This window comes from Rhipicephalus sanguineus, chromosome 5 (genome assembly GCF_013339695.2).
Source record: "Rhipicephalus sanguineus isolate Rsan-2018 chromosome 5, BIME_Rsan_1.4, whole genome shotgun sequence".
In the NCBI taxonomy this organism is placed as follows: domain Eukaryota; kingdom Metazoa; phylum Arthropoda; class Arachnida; order Ixodida; family Ixodidae; genus Rhipicephalus; species Rhipicephalus sanguineus.
The window spans coordinates 84,195,702-84,213,023 of NC_051180.1; the positions used below are offsets into that span (position 1 = coordinate 84,195,702).

The following is a 17,322-nucleotide window of genomic DNA, read 5'->3' on the forward strand; positions in this document are numbered from 1 at the left end:
ATTTGTTCGAATTAACCGAATGCCGAATTATCGAAAGTATCAAGGAAACAATAAACAAGTGTCTATTACATCAATGCATTCGCATTTTCTTGATGACCACTTAAATTCATGGTACATATCTGGCATAAAAGCAATGCAAATGCCGCAAATTTCTTCATTCGCAACTCCGTTCACAATGTGACCGCGGCTACAGCCGTGTCTTAACGCTAAACGTAATCTGGCCCCCTCCCTTATTACGTACCGTCACCGCCACCACGCGCACGTGAAGATAACTTCTGCGCCGGAAAAATGATCGACAAATGATCGTTCGTTCATCGTAATGTCGCAACCGAATTTTATACCAGCATGCGCACTGCGGCTGAATCTCTTCACCTTCAACAGCTTCCACTATGTTCGAGTTGCGTGACATTGCGCGTGCATTGCCCGAAGACAAAACGAGGCTACTGAGTGCCGCATCCGCTGTGAACGAAAGTGCGGTCGCTAAATTAAGACACGATCATAGCGACCACGCAGTTCCGAAGGCGCGTGCGCGGCCTGCGCCCACAGTCGAAACGAAACTGCTCGGCACAGCATCCGCTGCTGAATAAACCTGGCTCGCTAATGCACAATAATGAATGGCTACTACACAGTTCTGAAGCGACGCGGCGAAAACGAAACTACTGCTTGTCGCAGCTTTGACCCGCAGTCGCCGCTGGCGCTATGGACGCGATCATAGATATATCACCCACGCAGTTCGCGTGCGCCGAGCAAAATCGAAGACAAAGCAAGTGGGCCGCAGCCGTCGAAGTCTTTGTCGCCAACAACGTGATTATGGCTAGATCGTGGACGGCGACCACGCCTTTATGAAGGACCGCAGCCGTTTGAGTTGTTCGCGAATGCCGTTTTTCCTCCTGTGAGTCGAACTCCGAGTCGAACCTCGGATTGCTTGGTGCGCTCCGAGGATCGTCCGAATTAACCGGGTTGCGGGCAAATATGACCGAATTAACAAGAGTTTGATACCATTAAACAATGCATAAGCTTGCCGCGACCAGAGAACACGTCCGAATTATCCGATTTTCCGAATTAACGAAGAGCGAACAACGACCTTTTAGCGTATAACTTTTCATTTTCGTGGACTGACCAAACAGCAAATGTATGGGGCGCTTATTTGCTAACTCCACCTTCACTGCTTATGCCAGGGGTTTAAAACTCACGTCAGCTAACGAGCCGCAGTCACGAAAATTTATTCCCGCAAGGGTCAGGACACAATGACGAAGGTAAGAGCGGGGGGCGGGTAGGAATAGTTCGTACAAAATGTCAGGCCATGCATAAACATGTTCCGCCGCTATGTCAGGGACAATTTTCTCCCCCCCCCCTCTCGCCCCTGAAAGTGCATTGCGCTTGCACGCTGCTCGACCAATATAGCATTGAATGCTTAGGTTTGTTTTGTCGGCGAACACAGTGAAAATCCAGCGCACAATCATGACGTCGAGGAAGAAGCACACCACCACAGCGCTGGTCGGCCTTGTGCCACATTGTGATTTCTGTGCGCCACACCAGCGGCCGCGTTAATCCTTGGATTATGCCGCTTTTGAGACTTGGCGAGTTGACGCCGCAGTATGGACGTCTGCGTTACGTCATAAAAATGTGTATCTACTGCATTGAATCGGTGTACTTCATATAATATTATTCGTATTAAGGCGAAAGTCTTATATGCCTCGTCAGTATGGACGTCTGCGTTACGCCATAAAAATGTGTATCTAGTACATTGAACCGGTGTACTTCATATAAAGTTATTCGTATTAAGGCGAAAGTCTTATATATATGCCTCATCAAGCGGGAAAAGTGACCTGTAATGCCATGTGACGCTCCCTCCTAGTCCTTTTCCTTCGTCCATGTACAAGCCCAATCAGTAAGCGCGCGCGCGCGCGCACACACACACACACACACACACACACACACACACACACACACACACACACACACACACACACACACACACACACACACACACACACACACACACACACGAGATCACGGGAAATACATCATCTCCTCATTATGCGCTCGTGTCGACCACCGCCACGGGACCGGCGAGGCTGCCATCGTCCGAGGCGGCAGAAGAAATGGCCATAGCCCTACCAATACTCCATAGTGGCAACGAGGACACACTTGTCGTGAGTGACGTCAAGACGGTGGTGCGAAACTTTACCAAGGGATGGGTCTCCGTCGAGGCGGCGCACATGCTGAACGCCAGAGTCGCGGATAACCACCAAATCTCTCAAGTGGTTCCCTGCGCATGTGGGAGAGCTTGGCAACGAACAAAGACCCGACCTCCCGTCGAACCACAACAAGCGCGCCCACCGCGTCGCGAGACTGCTAACCCGCCGCGACGCGGACGAAAGGGCCACCGCTGTGCGAGACATCGTCGATGGCGAGGCACCCAAGGTTGGAGGACATTCTTCTGCGACGATGATAACAGACCCCGAAGCCTTACAGGACTGCAAGGACATCATGGTCACGTACCACGAGATCTTCAGCCACTACAGGAAAACGCCACCCCACAAGCAGCTAGAGAGGTCTCAGGCGTCTGACCTGAGACGTCTGCAAATTGACACATTCGAATATCCCCGGCATCTGAACAGGCTGTGTCCGTCGCTCCACCCGTCACCCGGCTGTCCGTGGTGCGGGCACGAGACAGCCGACATGGCACACACACTTTGGAGGTGCGAGTGCGGTATTCGCCGCCACTACCCGGACGAGGGAGTGTGTACCCCATGACGACTTGGCTGAGCGGTGGCGAGTCGCCCTTCTCAGCCCACATCTAGTGGACCAAATCTGGGCTGTCCAGCGAGCCAGGGCTATCGCCGAGGACGTCGCACGATGTTCCCCGGACGACGGCTCCTGGAGGCCTAGCCCGGATCAGTGCTTCCTCGTTAGGACTCTAAATAATTTAAAGTTCATTACCTACCTACCTCATTATGCGCAAGGGTCAAAAGGTCATCACAAACTCATAATTTATGAAGGCGAAAGCCTTTTATGTCTCACGCGAAGCACGAAAGGCTGGCTCAAAAAATCTAGTGACCTCTAAAGCGCGGAACTGTGCGCTACCTTCGCCTTTGCGGCCTTCGTGTGAAAAAGAAAAAGCAAAGCGGCGCTTGTGCGATATAAATTGCAATGTAAAATAGTCGCACCCGATGGCTTTGGTATTCAAGCCGTCTTAGGAGAATGCATCAGGGGCACTGTGAATCTTTTTCCTGGTTTCTAGGATATTCACGGTCCCTCGGTTCCTTCAAAGCCATCGTGCTGAGGTAGCCAAAACTTCTTTATCATATTGTCGCGACGTCAAGACAGAGGCCGTAACGCACAGAATGATCGCGTTTTTTTTCTACAATTTTTGCTTTTAAGTACATGTGAGAAGTCTGGGATGCGTGAGAAAGTATTATGAAAGAAGTAAACTTACGGAGCAGCCCGACCTCTACGGACTACGAACTGGCACAGATACAGGTTGTCCTGTGATGTCATTTCCGGCTTTTAGTTTTCGCACTTTGCGGAGTATCAACGTGAAATATATTTGCTATAGCCAAAGTAAAATGTAGTGATTAGTGATGCCGAAAATTGCGCTCAATCTGAAGAGAAAAAAAGTAAAGTAAACCGGCAAGAGACAGGCCAAGATGGATACAGTCAGGATAAAAAAAAAATAGGATTTTTCCTGACAAATCACACGATGCTTTAGAACAAGAAGAAAATATGGACGTGGAATGATGAACAATACCTTAACCACACTGATTTACGAAACAGCAATTTGAAGGTAAATCACGAAGGCAAGCATTAAGTAAATTCTCCAAAACTACAAAAAAATAATAAAGAAACGACAACGCGTCAGTATTACCAACTCCAGTGATCAAGTAGAATTAGTAGACTGTAGAAACTGGAACACCACTATGTTAGTTGGCGAAATCATTTACTGTTGCTGAGCGCTCACTTATTTTCTCTGATAATAATATCTGGGTTTAACGCGCCAAAACCACGATATGATTATGAGGCGTGCCGCAGTGGAGGGCTCCGGAAATTTTGACCAGCTGGTGTTCTTTAACGTGCACTGACATCGCACAGTACACGGGCATCTACCACCACGCCTCCATCGAAATGCGACCGCCGCGGCCGGGGTCGAACCCGCGACCTTCGGGTCAGCAGCCGAGCACCGTCCGCTACACCACCGCGGCGGACTCTTACTTTCTCTAGTATTAGCAAAAAGGTTGCTCGTGGTGGTGTTGCACACGTCACCGGTCCCAGGAAAATTAATAGTCGAAACAGTGCTACACTCCAAGAAAAAAAAAGGTCAAAAGGGGGTCACGGCAACCGACTCTCTTCGGTAATTCATTTGACTCCTTTTGGAAGGTAGAATCAGAAAATGATATTTAACTTTTCTGCAAGAGTCAGTTGTCACTCTTGCAGCGCGTTTCGATCGGCTAGCGTGTCGAAGACGCCGCCGTATGCATCATATACATCTCGTGGTCGCGTGGCTGCCTGCCGTTCGGCGCGGTTCACGCAGTTCGCGTACGCTGCCTGGCGCGGCGCCGGGGCTCGCCGTCGCGTCGGCACTGGCTATGCACGAATGAAAGCAATTCTTTTCTGAGAAATCACTTCAAAATTTGGTTTCAGAATAAGCACGACTTTGCGCCAGCATATTCCGACACCCAAGCACATCCTCCGGCAGTCAGGGGCACGCCGTGAGCGGTTACTGACCGCATGTTTTACAAACGTAACCCATCCTTAAATACTCAGCAAACACATTCGAGTACGAGCACCCGAACGACACGCAGCGCGCGCGGACGCTGTCTACGTCGAGATGACATGTCATATGCAAGAATTGGCGCACATAACTCCCACAATCACGTAAACTCACTTGATTCTGTTACACCGTCATCGCAGATGTTGGCGAACCACGAAAACAGCAAACAGAAACCAAGGAAAAAAGTGCACGACGGCGACCGCAACAACGGGCGCCGTCGAAAGTCTCTCGCTTTTTCACCTTACCGGCGAGGTGTGTCCAACTTAGGTGACTAACTCGTACGTGCTGGAAGCATCCTACTATATCTGCACCTCTAGCAAGCGTCTTTAAGCCAAGAAAAACCATAATATATAGTGCGTCTAAGCGTTCTGTGGACGGGCTTTTTTTTTTCACGTTCCCACGCGCGGAAGCACGCTGCACACTCAAGGTTGATAGAAATGTTGTTATGAAGTAGACTAAAGCGCATCTCCAAACGACATCTTGAACATTCACCAGTGCAGACACAATGTGCGATCAGCAAGAAATGACCCTTGATAATTGTTTGCGTCGCTCATTTTATGGGAGCTTGTAGAGCAACGCGCATAACGGCATCCGCAACAGCCCCGCGGACGCAGGCTGCTGTTGGAAATGGCTGGCAGATAACTTCCGCAGAGCTGCTGCAGACGTCCAGCTAAAGCTGTATAATTAGTACCTACGAAAGCAGTACACTCACCATTAACGGGCGCACGTTGTTCGTGTCCGCGGCTCCATGAATATTCCGCCCTCCTAGCGTGACTTCGAGCACGGAGCCTGGCGTCAACGCCACCGAAGATGCGCATTTTTGATCGAACACAAAACTGCACGACAGGCAACTGACGCAACCCGCGCAACCGACGCAACGCACAACGCATTCCAAGAGACCGAGCAGACTGAGAGAGAAGGCCTAGGCGCGGCGCCAGCCCGGCTGGCTCCGTCGGCGAGGGAGGCGAGCCACCACGACAAAACGGCGCCGAACGGCAAACGCGCGATACGTATGGCGCATACGACGGCGCCTTCATCGCGGAAGCCAATCGAAACGCGCTTTAGGAGAGTACCGTGACTCCAGCCCAAATGCTCTCTTTCTCTCATCTACCTTCCAAAAGGGATCAAATGGACACCCGAAGAGAGTCACGCGGCCGTGACCCTCTTTTGACTCTTCTTTTTCTTATAGTGTACTCAGTTACTCACACTAATAGTACCCTCATGAGTGCTCACTCACGTTCAAACTCACGACTACTCACACTCATGAGCACTCACACACGTTCATACTCACGCCTACTCACCCTCATGAGTGCTCACTGACGTTCACACTTACGTCCACTCACACTCATGAGCACTCACTCACGTTCATACTCATTCCTACTCACACTCATGAGTACTCACTCACGTCCACTCACACTCATGAGCACTCACTCACGTTCATACTCACATCTACTCACACTCATGAGTACTCACTCACGTTCACACTCACGCCTACTCACCCTCCTGAGTGCTCACTCACGTTCCACACTCACGTCCACTCACACTCATGAGCACTCACTCACGTTCATACTCACATCTACTCACACTCATGAGTACTCACTCACGTTCACACTCACGCCTACTCACCCTCATGAGTGCTCTCTCACATTCACACTCACGTCCACTCACACTCATGAGCCCTCACTCACGTTCATATTCACATCTACTCGCACTCATGAGTACTCACTCACGTTCACACTCACGCCTACTCACCCTCATGAGTGCTCACTCACGTTCACACTCACGTCCATTCACACTCATGAGCACTCACTCCCGTTCATACTCACAACTACTCACACTCATGAGTGCTCACTCACGTTCACACTCACGTCCACTCACACTCATGAGTGCTCACTCACGTTCACACTCACGACTACTCACACTCATGAGTGCTCACTCACGTTCACACTCACGTCCACTCACACTCATGAGTACTCACTCATACTCACACTCACGTCCACTCACACTCATGAGTACTCACTCATACTCACACTCACAACGTTCAAATGAGTGTGAGTGAGTGTGAGTGAGTGCACTCATGAGTGAGTGTGCCGAGCTATGCGTCCGATGCTCTACCAACTGAGCTACCGCGGCGGCCATCCCCACGTCCACTTTATGCATGGGGTATATATGTGTATTTTAAACGTGGAGTGTCAGTCAGCGCCGCCAGTAGCCATGACGGCGAGTGTGAAACACTCTTTTTCTGTCATTTGGCGTCACGTAGTACGTGAACTTATCACGAGCTGGCAGCTGACCAATAATCCCTCGCATACTACCTGAAAGCACCAAGTCTGCCAGAACGAGACCCTCGCTATGAATGAAGGAAAGTGGAAATTTTAAGGGCTCGTTTTTCTTTGTTATACACAATATTAATGAGAACTAACAGACAATAATGCCAAAGAAAGTATAGGGGATGTTATTAGTAGTAAATGTAAGGTAAATGTGAAGAAAGAAAAGTGGACGAAAAGATATATATATATTGTGAGCGCTGACTATATCTTCATCTTCATCTTCATCTGTACAGAAACCATTGTAATCATCATCTTCGTTTGTCACGCGGGCTGCGCCGCTTTGGGACATTGAAATATAACCTTTCGATTACCGAACTGGGCGTCGTCTCATAAGTGGTGGAGGTCGTCTCCAGGTTTTACAAGCCCTGCACGACGACCCGACAGCTGGCCACTTGGGTTTTCACAAGACTTACGAGCGCATCAAAACTCGGTGCTTTTGGCCTGGCCTCTCAACAAGTGTGGCGAAGTCCGTCGGTTCCTGCGCGTCATGCCAACACCGAAAACGTACCACATCTCTTCCCGCAGGCCCTTTACAACCTCTGCCGTGCCCGTCCGCTCCCTTTGACTTCGTGGGCATCGACTTATACGGACCCCTCCCGCTTACGCCAGCCGGTCACCGCTGGATTGTTACTGCCGTGGACCACCTAACTCGCTACGCGGAGACGGCAGCTCTTCCCTCTGGTGCTACCTCGGAAGTAGCCGATTTTGTCCTGCGCGCCATTATTTTGCGCCACGGTGCCCCTCGTGTTCTCCTTAGTGACCGTGGCAAGACATTTCTTTCCCATGTTCTTGCTGAAGTCCTCCAGGCCTCTAACACCGTACATAAGACCACATCAGCATATCATCCGCAAACAAATGGTCTTACAGAGCGTTTTCACCGAACTTTGTCCGACATGATATCCATGTATGTTCAGCCAGATCACAAAAACTGGGACACTGTACTCCCTTTCGTCACGTTTGCATATAATACTGCCACACAACGCACGACGAATTACAGCCCGTTTTTCCTCGTGTTTGGCCGTGAACCGACTTTTGTTCTGGACACCACATTTTTATCCACGCCGTCTGTTCCATCTTCGTCCCTTCCAGAAGAGTTCGCTGCTCGCGTCGCCCGCTGCCGTGAAATTGCCCGTGCCAACACTGCTACCAGTCAGGACAAGAGGAAAGTCCGTTTTGACGCGAAACGTCGAGTTGTTTCGTTCCGTCCAGGCGACGAAGTCCTCCTGTGGACACCTGTTCGTACCCCTGGGCTCTGTGAAAAATTTCTTCATAGATATCTCGGTCCATACACCGTGCTGGAAAGGACATCTGCCGTGAACTATCGCGTCGCTCCAGCCAGCGCGGCTACTGATCGTCGTCGCCGCAGCACCGAGATCGCTCATGTCTCTCGCCTGAAACCATATATACGGCGTTCCTACCCTTAACCTGCTGCCCGCTTTCGCGAAGGGGGAAAATAGTGTGAGCGCTGACTATATCTTCATCTTCATCTTCATCTGTACAGAAACCATTGTAATCATCATCTTCGTTTGTCACGCGGGCTGCGCCGCTTTGGGACATTGAAATATAACCTTTCGATTACCGAACTGGGCGTCGTCTCATAAGATATATATATATATATATATATATATATATATATATATCTGTGTGTGTGTGTGTGTGTGTGTGCGCATTGGCGCTCCTTCGATTTCCGCTCTTCTTCCACGCATCCATCCCATAGTGTGTCTAAATGGAAACTGCTGATAACAACGCTATAACGCGATGTCTACGTCACGAGACAAATGGGGCACAACGACTGGCGGGAAATGCCGCCGCCGAGTATCGCGACACTTGTGAAAGAGTCATCGGGGGTGGCGAGGGGGCGAGGGCCGCCTAATATTGTTGTTCTACACGTCGTTTTGTCCGCGGACGCCATTCGCCAGAACCTAGCGAATAGAGCTTCGCTATAATAATATGCTCTCATGCAAGGGCACCACAAGTATGCACGGGTTACTGCGATTTCTGTCGAGTATTATTTCCTAGAGCTGTCTGGCAGGACGTTTTTCTTCAGCATTGACTTGCTCCTTTAAAGCTCACCGCCGCAACATATAATCCCTTCAGTGATCTCCTTACAAGTGACCTCGACGCGATAAACGCGACTTAATCGCCAGCCGACGCGCGAGCTCCTCGTTGCAAATCGCTTCAAGGGACGCGTATGCCTTGCATGCACGCAGCTCGGTTTCTTATCAGGCCGGCTTTGCATAATCCACTTTTGTGAGCGAGCACTCGGTGGCCTTGCGATGTTTTGCCATCACCGCGGCCTTTCTTCCGCATGGACGTTTCGGCGAGAAAGACTGGTTTACCTGCAAAAGCGTGATTCCGTATGTTGTGGTTGAACGTAATCGCGTTAGGCAAAACTATATAGCTGTGTTCCTCGAGTATTTGATAATGTTCTCTTGAACCTGCACTTTTTTGGCTAAGCTTAGATTTGCATTCCGCAACACTTTGTTAATTTCTTTGATTGCAGGTAATCGATACCGCGGCTTCGTTTCTAATTACGCGAGAGGTTAATGGAAGAATGGGAGGGTTCTTATATGCGCGCTCATATATAGAACAAACTCACACATAGCGTTACTTGTAATTAAGGCTAATGTGCCACGCTCTGCATTATAACGCAGGAAGCTAATTTCTCACAGGCGTAATTATATGTCTATAAATGTTAACAATTTGAGCTTATGTGTGTTCCTTATTATCAGTTACGACAGCCACTGCGAGAGCCTGCGCTGCTGTAACAATAAATGAGTTCAGAGCTAGACAAGTCATTTGCTTTTTAATTTGCACTATAATATATAATATTACGGGTCTGCTATATCACGAGTTGCATATTTGCTCAGGTGCTTGGCTGGTCATTCCTGCAACAAATTCTAAATAATCTGGGTTATTGCCTACTATTTGCAACGTTACAATACGATTTCACGCATATATATATATATATATATATATATATATATATATATATGTGTGTGTGTGTGTGTGTGTGTGTGTGTTTGCGACAGTAGATGACATTTTCGTTAGTATAAACGCCAATGTGCACGCACTCATGTGGAAATTACTAAATGTTACTCTGTGCGATGATGTGTTTAACAATATGATTTTCTGCTGGTGTTTAAGTGTAGTATTTGTGTTAATTTGTGTTACCGCAAAGTGTACAAGGACACTGGATATAGCGTGGCTTAAATAGATAGGCTCCTTTGTCACATTGCTGCACATTGTCCGACGTTAGTGGTTTTCACACCAGGTATTCGAGAACTACCCACAGAGAGAGATGCGTGACCTATTTACGGGCGCAAATTCACTCCTGGACATTTTACACGCGCCTTGACACAGGTTTTGCTACGCAAAGGCGAAAATTTGCTTCTATCAATGACTTCACGTTTCTCTCCTCGTCTTTTTGTCTCGCAGGTGCTGAACATCAACGACAATGACTTCGAAGAAGTGCCGGCATCGAGCCTGGTCGACCTTCCCGCCCTCACGTGGCTCAGCCTCGACGGGAACCGGATACCCGAGCTCACCAAAGACTCCTTCCCTCCTTTGGAAGCGCTGCAGACGCTGAACCTGACAAAAAACATAATATCCAGCATCGAAGAAGGCACCTTTACCAGTATTCCCAGAGTGCAAGTCCTCTACCTGGGCTCCAACCGAATCAAGAACCTTCCCACCGGTGCCTTCGATGGCCTGCAGCGTTTGACCACGCTCGATCTGTCCAACAATTTCATGGTCCACATTCCCACCACGACCCTGCGCCGTTTGCCCGCTCTGAAGATGCTCACGATGAGTTCCAACAAGATCCGTTCGTTCAACGGAGCCGCGCCGTCCGAATTAAAAGGTCTCGAGTACCTCGACCTGAGCCGCAACGAAATATCGCAGATCGAACCGGGCAGCTTCGACGGAATGAAGAGTCTCAGGGCCCTAAGGCTTGGCGTCAACCAGATTCGAAAGGTGGACGCGGCAACGTTCAGAGGTCTGGTTAGCCTCGAGGCCATCTACTTGGAAGATAACCAGCTCCTGGTATTTCCCTCTGCACTGCTCGGTTCTCTGCCGCGACTGCAGAAGCTCCACTTGGACTACAACAGGATCGCCGTGCTGTCGCCCGGCGTACTCAGCGCCGGCGTCAGCATCCGAGAGCTGTCGCTGGCCTACAACCTGATCACAGAGATTCCCAACGGGACCTTTAAAGACCTACAGTTCCTCGAGACACTGAACCTTCGGGGCAACAAGTTGAGTGCAATTTCCTCGGGAAGTCTAGACGGCCTGCAGAACTCTCTGATGGCGTTAGATCTCGGTGACAACGGAATTGTCTCGGAGTCCCTGAAACTCGAATTCCCAAACTTGCAACTACTGAGCCTTGGTAAGAACAAGTTGACCTCTATACCTGCACACGCATTTTCTGCCCTCAAGAAGCTCAAGAGACTGGACCTGAGTAACAACCAGATTCGCTTCCTTCCTGCGGGTCCCTTGGCGGCACTCCGTGAGCTGCAGTTTCTCGATCTGGCTTACAACAGCTTGACAGACGTGAAGATAGGCGCGTTGAATAAACTCCTCGACCTCCAAGAACTTACGCTCAAGAGCAATTTCATCAAGGACATGAACACCATGGCCTTCCTTAACCTCACCCGGCTAAAGACGTTGGACCTGAGTTACAACAGGTTGAGCGGAATACGAACTAGCACTTTCGATCAGCTTCCCTCACTGAGGAAGCTTAAGCTTAACAACAACGTTTTGAACTCTTTCAAAGCTGAGCTTTTCGCCAAAGAAACGTACATAGAAGACCTGAACTTAAGCCAGAATCAAATAGCTTATCTTTATCCCGATTCGTTTACTATGCATCCTAGGCTTCGCAAGCTCGACATTAGCCACAACAAACTGTCGTTTTTCCCGAGCGAAATCATTCGTTCCATCTGGTCTTTGGAAGTTCTCAAACTCGGATACAACAAACTTCACACACTTGAAGATTCTGATTTCGCTGATCTGCCTAGGCTCAGGCACTTGGACCTTCAGCATAACCAAATAAGTAGCGTAGGTGATAGGGCCTTCCAGAATTCGACTCAGCTACGCTACCTCGAGCTTCAGCACAACCAGATCTCACATCTTGGTGAGAGGCTGTTTCAAGGTATCAGCCAGCTGAACCTCGATCTAAGCTACAATCATATGAGCTCGCTTTCCCCCGATGTATTTAGTCGACTACGGGACTTTAAGCTCGAAAGCATCAATCTGGCTCATAACGAATTTAGCACTTTCCCAACTGTAGCTTTGAGGAAACAGTATTCATTCTTAGAAAAGGCAAACTTCTCCAACAACCACATTGAAGACTTCCCTTCAAATGCGGATGTCCTCGTAAATATCAAAGAGCTCGATGTATCGAACAATCCCCTTACGACAAACGCTCACCACGTATTGCTCGCCGAGCCCAAAAGCGTGCGTTTTCTGCACCTGGCAAACACCGGCATACGGAGCTTGCCGCTGATAGAAAGCCCCTTCTTGAGACTTCTTAACTTGTCTGGAAACAGAATATCATCGCTATCACCCAACAATTTTCAGAAAACTACCCTCCTAGAAGTACTAGATTTGTCCGGCAACGAAATACCAAACCTCAGCATCGCCACTTCCGGTGCTTGGTCGAATCTGAGAAAGCTGAGGAAGTTGGACCTTTCCGACAATCCCATATCATATTTGGTAAACGGAGATCTCCAAGACCTGAAGAACCTTGACGAATTTGACTTCTCGCGGCTTGCGAAATTAAACCATATCGAGTGCGAAGCTCTGCATCCTTTGTCCAGGCTTACCAAACTAAATCTGTACGGATACGGGAACTTGCAGGCGCTGCAGACTCGGAAGTGCCTCGAACCTTTCGAAGGCCTCGAGAGCCTCGGCATAGAAATTAAGGATAATTTGTTCAAGGATCAGCTGCAGAAGGTGTATAGCCCTCGCTTGAGCCATTTGTATGTGACTGGCAAAGCCATCAATGGGCTCTCCTCGAGCGCATTTGCCGGTATACGCGGCCGCGAGTTGCGGGTCACCATCTCTGACACGAGCCTCTCCGACCTGCCGACCACAATCTTCCTGCCTTTGCCGCTGTCTACGAAACGTATTGTGAACGTCAACTACAATCAGATCAAACGTATCAACCCTCAGCTGCTGACTGCGCTGTCTAGCAAGCAGGCCATGTTGAAGATAGAAGGAATCCAAGAGAACCCCATCACGTGTGACTGCAATTTGATTCCGCTGTGGCGCTGGATCCAAGACCACAAGAGCACGCGCGAGGACGATGACGAACAGGGCAACAACGCGGCGCTCATCGATCTGGCGTGCGTCGAGCCTCATCACTTGAACAAAATCCTCATCGTCAACCTGCAGATGGACGACCTCTTCTGCGACGATGAAGCCAACGACGAGGAGAACGAAGAGACGTCGGCGACGTCCAGCCGAGTCCACAAGGTAACCACAGCCGGAGGCGTGCCGACGACGCGGACCTCCACCACGCCGAGCAACAACATCGTCCGCAAGACCTCGCCTCCCCATCGAAAGGAGCCCGAGATCATCTTCGAAGCGCCCACGACCGCGCGGCCCCGCCAAGCGAGTGGTCAGAGCGTGCTGACCAAGGTGGACACGATGATTATCGGCATCGTGGCGGGCGTGGTCGCCTTCGTGTGCATTCTGATCATGGTGATCTGCATCGTGCGATTGAGGCGCTCGCGGCCGCACGGCCACTACGCGTCCACGACGGGACCCATGCCCATCGTTAATGGGCACGCAGCGAAGTGCACGTGCCTCAAGCCTCCACCCAGCACGTGCACCTGCTTCCCGCCGTACGCGGTGCCCCTCGCGTACCATCCGGGCTCGAAGATGATGGGCCCGCCCTCCATGTACAACACCATGTCGCGGTCTACGGCCTACTTCGGCCCGTACGAGAGCGACGTAGACCACCGGTGATGGCGCACCGTTACGTCGACGCTGCTGTGTTTGTGTGTGTGTTTGCTGTGAGACTGCCTATAAGAACCAAGCCACGAGTATACATATTCCGCGTACGTTTTGCAAAGGAGGTGCCTGCTGTGTTTGTGTCTATATGTAAAACCGGCGGAGAACTTGCGATTTGAAGAAACATTGGAGATGTGCGCGTGTGCAAGACTCACACTACTTGGACGTGACTGTACGTTACATGGACCGCTTGTATTTGACGAGATGGAAGTGTTCGACAAGATATGAGCGCTTCCTATTGCAGTAACATGCGATACACTTGACAAGCTGCCACAAATGTGGCTCAGTGGCCTTATTTTGTAAAGATTCTTTTCATTTCCTTTATTTTTTTACGAACCATCGCGCTGAGTGGCCAATCCTGGCGGCAACGGCTGCGAGGCAGCATCAAAGCCAATGACCAAGGATGAAAAAAACGGAAGTGAAATGCATTATTGTAGAATATGGCCACTCAGTGAGGTAGTGTGTTATTAATAAACGCTAGCATCCACGCTTCATTCGTTATAGCGCGGATTACGGTTTCACGTGGATTGACAACAATTCTTCAATGCATTCTGCTAACTCTCTTTCGTTCTTCAGTGAACGATGGACAGTGTAGTACTTTCTGCTGCTATAGATGCTGTATAGAAAACTACAGGAGGTCAGCGCTCGACATGCCCAAAGTTCTACGGGCATCCGAGAAATAGGGTGACCGAGGAATCTGTGCATTTGAACGCACGTACCGTGTCCTCATCAGGGCATTTCTTTCTTCCAGCATCTGAAACCCTTCATACAATCATTAAAAGAAAAACATTTTTAATGAGTCATTAGGAGTACTGTCGCTTGACTGCCCCTAAAGGTAACTATAAGTACGTCATCAAATAATTCATAGTTTGTTGATGACATTTCACATTTCTGTGTCTAACAGCTATACGAGAAAGGACATGGCGTAACAAGTGTCTTTCACGCTTGACACAACTGTATTTTTTTGTTGCACAGATCACAAGATGCCTGCATGACTTCACCTGTGAGTGTCGGGCGAAAGGCAGAGATTGTCCTGCATGTACTTGTTGTGTAGGCTTTTTCTGACCGTTCACGCCTTAAATAAGAGCAGATATGTGCATTATGTTTTGGTTCGATGAATGACAACCTTCACTAAGTACGTTGGACAAGAAAAGAATGCGAAACTAAGTTAAAATAAAACGCATATACTTTGAACCATTATATATACAGCCGGAACGTTGTTGGCCGTTGGTGGGTGTCACAGTTAATTCTACCTCCTGCTGAGCGCCCTAGAGGGTTCTGCCTGATTACTAATATAAGGACAGTGCGTGCTCAAGTCAACTTCCAGTACGCTACAGTGGAGCATTGTTGTGACATTGTAAATATGTGAATAATGTGAAATCAGCCTTGCTCACGTGTCAAATACTTTTTCGCGTGTTCGTGCGCTTTGAGTTTTACGATGCCTTCTCCAGGTTTATGTTGCCATTAACACTTTATTGTTTCGTTGTTTGTGAGAGAGTTCAGCGAACACGCGCTATGCAGAGAGCCATATACAATCCGCTGTGCCCGTCGTAAGTGGAAGGTTTGCTGGTTACGACATTGTTGAACATAGTTGGATTGCAGATTGTGCGTCATCGTTGCTGGCATTCTTTGTCGATGCGTGCCACTATCTTAGTTTGTATAGGACTCATTAAAGTTGTAAAAAAAAATGGCTTGTATTCTCTGTATTTCGTTCTTTCGAGGGAGATCCAAGGCCTTGCACGAAAAGCAAGTCTTAATTACCGTTACTGGTCTTTAAGAGAGTATCGCTTTAGACTTAAGTGTTTCACTGCGGTATAGTACGATATAGGTAACCTTGAAACAAAATGACCATACGTGCAGATAAGCTGAAGACATGCTCTTTACGTCGCAAGGACGTACAATGTCGTAGTTTGTAAGAGCGATCGAGTTAGGGGGGTATATAATGCAAAGTAAACAGCCACACTTTCAACGCAGCCAATAGACAAGAAGACAAAGACTAGTTCTGACTCTCATCCAAAACATTTCATTGAAAAGTAGCAACGTATATAAGGTAGAAATTATCACAGTGAAATAATGTTGAAGATTTTTTGTTGGCTGTAGGCGGCTATATAGAGCCTTGTAGACGTGCCCATTGCTTTACCTGAAAGTGGTAGCTCATTCTCTGAAAGTGACTTGCATATATCACAGGATAGACCCTCACAGGATAGACATTCAGAATAAACCCACTGTATGACTCTTCACGTGTGGAGTCAGACAAGGATGGCAGTGTGCTGCAAAACAAGGGAGCAAAAGCCACGATCAGTTTGAATAAAGGCATGCGGGTTCCCGGATCGTGTTCATGTACATAGAGACCAGCAATTTAGAAAATATATTATTGCTTAACAGGATCGCAAAGGGTGTCATCGTCCTGAAGGTTAAAGTTAATCGCTAGAGTTTATGGAAATTCTGAGGGGCAAGTTGAGAGCCCTACAGTAGCCTTAAGTGGCAGTAAAGCTGCGTTCAGCTCGCTGGAAATATATGCATATATTGATCTATTTTTTTACGTACCTGACCTAACAGACTGAAAAAAGAAAGACAACAAATCTATTAGTTCATTAGCCAAGGGGAAATCCTCACGCACGATAGACGCGTTCCACTGTTTGGTGCCCGCGGATACACCGGAGCCCTTGATAAGGTCAGGACAAATCTGCAGTATCACCGACAATCATCTGCCTAGAGGTCAAATATGCCAGTTAAAATCAGGCCTGATATATGTACTTGCAAAGGCTTGTCGCGAAGCCCCATGTTAGCCCATCTAAAATTGGTAACAATATAGGCCCTTGTTCATGGCGCAACCATGCAGAGTCGTGAATTTCGCTGTTTGTCTACAAAGCATCCTGCGACGGTATAGTAGTTGCCTGTAGCGCTCAATAGCGCCTTCCAGTCAGTTGCAGTGGCTGAATCTTATAACACTGGCAGCTAGCAAACATGTATTGCATACGTGTAATTCAGTGCACAACGTCATATGCATAATCTGACGAGAGGGCTAACGAATTTAAAGCAGCGGTTGGTAGTCAGCACTAGTCCTGTTTCATATCTGTCTCGTCCTTGTAGTTTTCGCGCTGTTTTTTACTATTACAACAGTACTTTTGAGTAGTAATAGCTAGTTCAGTTAGGACCACATATATGTCTTCCGCTGAGAGGTGAAGACAAAGAAATATAACGACG

At 48.7% G+C, this 17,322-nt stretch overlaps 1 protein-coding gene across 1 annotated transcript in view; it reads left to right on the plus strand.

Annotated features, from left to right (window-relative positions):
* The window catches only part of LOC119393917 (protein artichoke), an 80,949-nt gene extending 65,178 nt beyond the window's left edge, over positions 1–15,771 (plus strand). Inside the window, exon 4 of the mRNA XM_037661109.2 lies at positions 10,543–15,771. Coding sequence (XP_037517037.1) covers positions 10,543–14,070 — 3,528 coding nt within the window. The 3' untranslated portion in view covers positions 14,071–15,771. The remainder of the gene's footprint in view (positions 1–10,542) is intronic.
* The last annotated feature ends 1,551 nt before the right edge of the window (positions 15,772–17,322 follow it).